Genomic DNA, 3,218 nt, shown 5'->3' with positions numbered 1-3,218 from the left:
TCACACTCTCGCGTCATTACAAACATTATACTTTGAACACTTTCAAAATAAAACAGTGAAAGATAAACCTTCCGATTTAATTTTCAACTGAATTTAACATTTAAATTTTGTTTCGAATCGTTTTACGTGACCAGTTGCTTCGTAATTTTCCGTTTAGCAACGGAGAATGATGTTGATATATATTTTATAGCCACAGTCGCGAATTTTGCCATAAAGTGAAAGTAGAAGTATCTGATGCTATAAACTCAATGCCAGTAATTCGGCAACGCTATGATTCTAATATGAAAATGGTTTCTTACAGTACAGGAAGTCAATGCAAACAATAAGCAATAAAAACGAAAAAGATTACCTTGATGATGGTTCAATTGCCGGGTCAGGAGAGATAACTCTTTCGCAGTTAGAATTCGTTATTTATTTACATGCCATCTCAATTGCATTCATAACAATTATATATTTCTAATTGGTAACAGTAAACAACTCCAACAAGCAAAAGAATGGTATAACTGCTGTCCTCTCAGATAGGCTTTGTCTAAAATTATATTACCATCATGTGATCACCTCGTAATAAACCTGTTTATGAATAGAAACATTTATTGTTTTAGCGTCTTAAATATCGAAATACTGTACATCAACATTCTTTCGCAGTTACAAAAATTCGCGATTTCAAATCGAATGGGAATGCCTTTGAATTTAATTATGCAAGACATAATTAATTATTCAAATGAAAATAGGATGGAATTTACAGTTTATGGATATGCAAATAACAAGTAAAAGTTTATATAGTGAGTAAATTGATTGTTACCATGTCACATTGCCGACCTAAGCTTGCATTTCTTGAATCGCCATGTAGATATCGTCTTCATTAGAATATCATCGATATTAGTGTAGCAGGGCTTGTAAATAGTTTGTGTTTTATGGGAATATATATGGTGTCGTGGTCCTGTGCTAGTTGTAAGAGTGCGTGTGTATCTTGTACACGTGTAGCTGTCGTGCACAATATGTCATTGTATCGAGAGCGCTGTGTTGTGTTCCGTCTTCGTATTGGTCGATCGTGCATGTATTGTTATAGTCGGGTATATATAGGGGTGTTCTATCCATTTCATTGCGGTGTACTGAAGGATTGAGTTCCTGAACCTAATAAGTTTTAGATAGAGGTGGGTATATAGGAAGCAGGAAGGGGGCATGTTTACTGGTATAGGGTGGTAGGGTTGTAGGTGGGGTATGGAGGGGTTGACGGGGGATATATTGTACATATAAATATATGTGTTAGTCTCATCGTTGTTGGGCCCTACGTCTTGTGTAAAACATCGTTTAATATGTAAAATGTCCTAAATAAATATTGTTACGTGTTAAAAGTATTTGTCTCGTTTTCCTTCACCGGCAAAGATCAAGCAAAACCCTACGAACCTGGGTTGAAACACACAGGTAGGGAGCCGGGTGTAGTTTGTAGTTATTAACAAACTGGGCCCGTCTCGCTCCTGTTACAAAAGTGGTGCCGTGACCAGGATCGAGACGGGCCCAGTTTGTTAATAACTACAAACTACACCCGGCTCCCTACCTGTGTGTTTCAACCCAGGTTCGTAGGGTTTTGGGAAGGGACAGAACCACAGAACTAGTTAGGAAACGGTTTTATTGGCCGGGACTTTCTGAAGATGTCCGTAGGTGGTGTCGAACCTGTAATCAGTGTGCTAAACGTAAGCCAGGTCCAGGTTTAGGTCGATCTCCATTGAGGCCTTCTATAGCCCAAGTCGGTCAACCCTTAGATCGGATAGCAGTAGACATTTTAGGAGGTTTACAGGAAACGGAAAATGGAAATGTTTGCATTATCGTAGTCAGTGACTATTTCACCAAATGGGCTGAGGCATATGCAGCAAAAGATCATACTGCGCTCACAGTAGCCGATAAACTATGCACTGAGTTTTTTGGTAGGTTTGGTGTTCCAAAACAGTTACATTCGGATAGGGGTCGGGAATTCGAGAGCGAACTGTTTAGGTTAGTTTGTGAAAGATTAGGGGTAGAAAAGACTAGAACAACGCCATACCGACCCCAGTCAGATGGATTAGTAGAAAGGCTGAATAGAACCCTGCTACAAATGTTGTCCATGTATGTTAACGACCATCTTAACGATTGGGATGAACAGCTCCCGTATGTTCTTACTGCCTATAGAGCCAGTCCCCATGTAAGCACTGGTTGTAGCCCCAATCTTCTTATGCTAGGCAGGGAAATCAATTTGCCATTAGATATTATGGTAGGGGGTCCGGAGAATGAAGCGGAAGTCTGTTGCTACAATATGTACGTGGACTGGCTACAACACGCCTTGAGAGAAGCATTTGGTTTAGCTAGGGAAAAATTAGGAGTGTCCGCATCTCGGCAAAAGAATTACTATGATAGGGGACTGAAAGCTAGGAAATATGAGATAGGGACCTTTGTCTGGAGATGGTACCCGCCAGCACTAAATAACAAACTTGGTATGGGGTGGTCAGGACCTTTTAAAGTAATAGGGAAGTTATCAAGTGTTACCTATGAAATTCAGAAGACCCCCCAGCATAGGCCAGTAACAGTTCATGTGGACCATATAAAACCCTATTTGGGAAGGGAGATACCAGGGGATTGGGCGGAAGCTGATATAACAGCTGGCCCATTAGGCGAGGACACAGGGATTTCCGATGAGGGAGAGGAGGGGGATGTGAGAAAAGAGATAAGTAGGGAAGCTTTACAGGAGGAAGAAGAGATAATGACACCCGTGAGAACGAGGGCAGGGAGGGTGATAAAACCAAAGAAGATATTTTCTCCACAGTGATATTTTCACAATGATTGCATAATGTTGTTCCGACCCTATTGTATATTTGCAGGTTATGATGGATATTTTGGACATCACCATTGGAAAGGATGAGCGAGAGGATATCGATTGTGATATACGAGTGAAATGGAAGGAGGGCGGCATGGCGTGTCCTGTCCGGGAGTGTGGGGCCAGAGTATATACTACGTATAAGCAGATGAAGTCCCACTGGTTTGAACTACATACACCGGAACTGGTTAAATACCAGTGTGGTAGTTGCAGTGCTATACATATTTATCGCCATCAACTGACGAGACATTATATGTTGAGGCATAGACTTAGGCCAGAGGATGCGAAGGAGGTGGTTCAGAAGATTGAGGGGAAGTGGCTACCGAACACCAGGTTCATTTCCCCGGGGGAGGTGTTGATACCTGTAAGG

General features: G+C 41.4%; 1 protein-coding gene across 1 annotated transcript; it reads left to right on the top strand.

The window, feature by feature from the left end:
- Positions 1 to 2,092: 2,092 nt before the first annotated feature.
- Positions 2,093 to 2,800, top strand: LOC138332562 (uncharacterized). The gene has a single exon (XM_069280567.1). The coding sequence runs from the start codon at positions 2,093 to 2,095 to the stop codon at positions 2,798 to 2,800; it is 708 nt and encodes a 235-aa protein (XP_069136668.1).
- Positions 2,801 to 3,218: the final 418 nt, after the last annotated feature.

Source organism: Argopecten irradians, chromosome 10 (assembly GCF_041381155.1).
Source record: "Argopecten irradians isolate NY chromosome 10, Ai_NY, whole genome shotgun sequence".
Taxonomy (NCBI): Eukaryota; Metazoa; Mollusca; class Bivalvia; order Pectinida; family Pectinidae; genus Argopecten; species Argopecten irradians.
This window is presented reverse-complemented; position numbering and strand designations above follow the sequence as displayed.

Coding starts and splice junctions, on each gene's coding strand:
- LOC138332562 (XM_069280567.1), top strand. CDS start 2,093: ATGTTGTCCATGTATGTTAACGACCATCTTAACGATTGGGATGAACAG.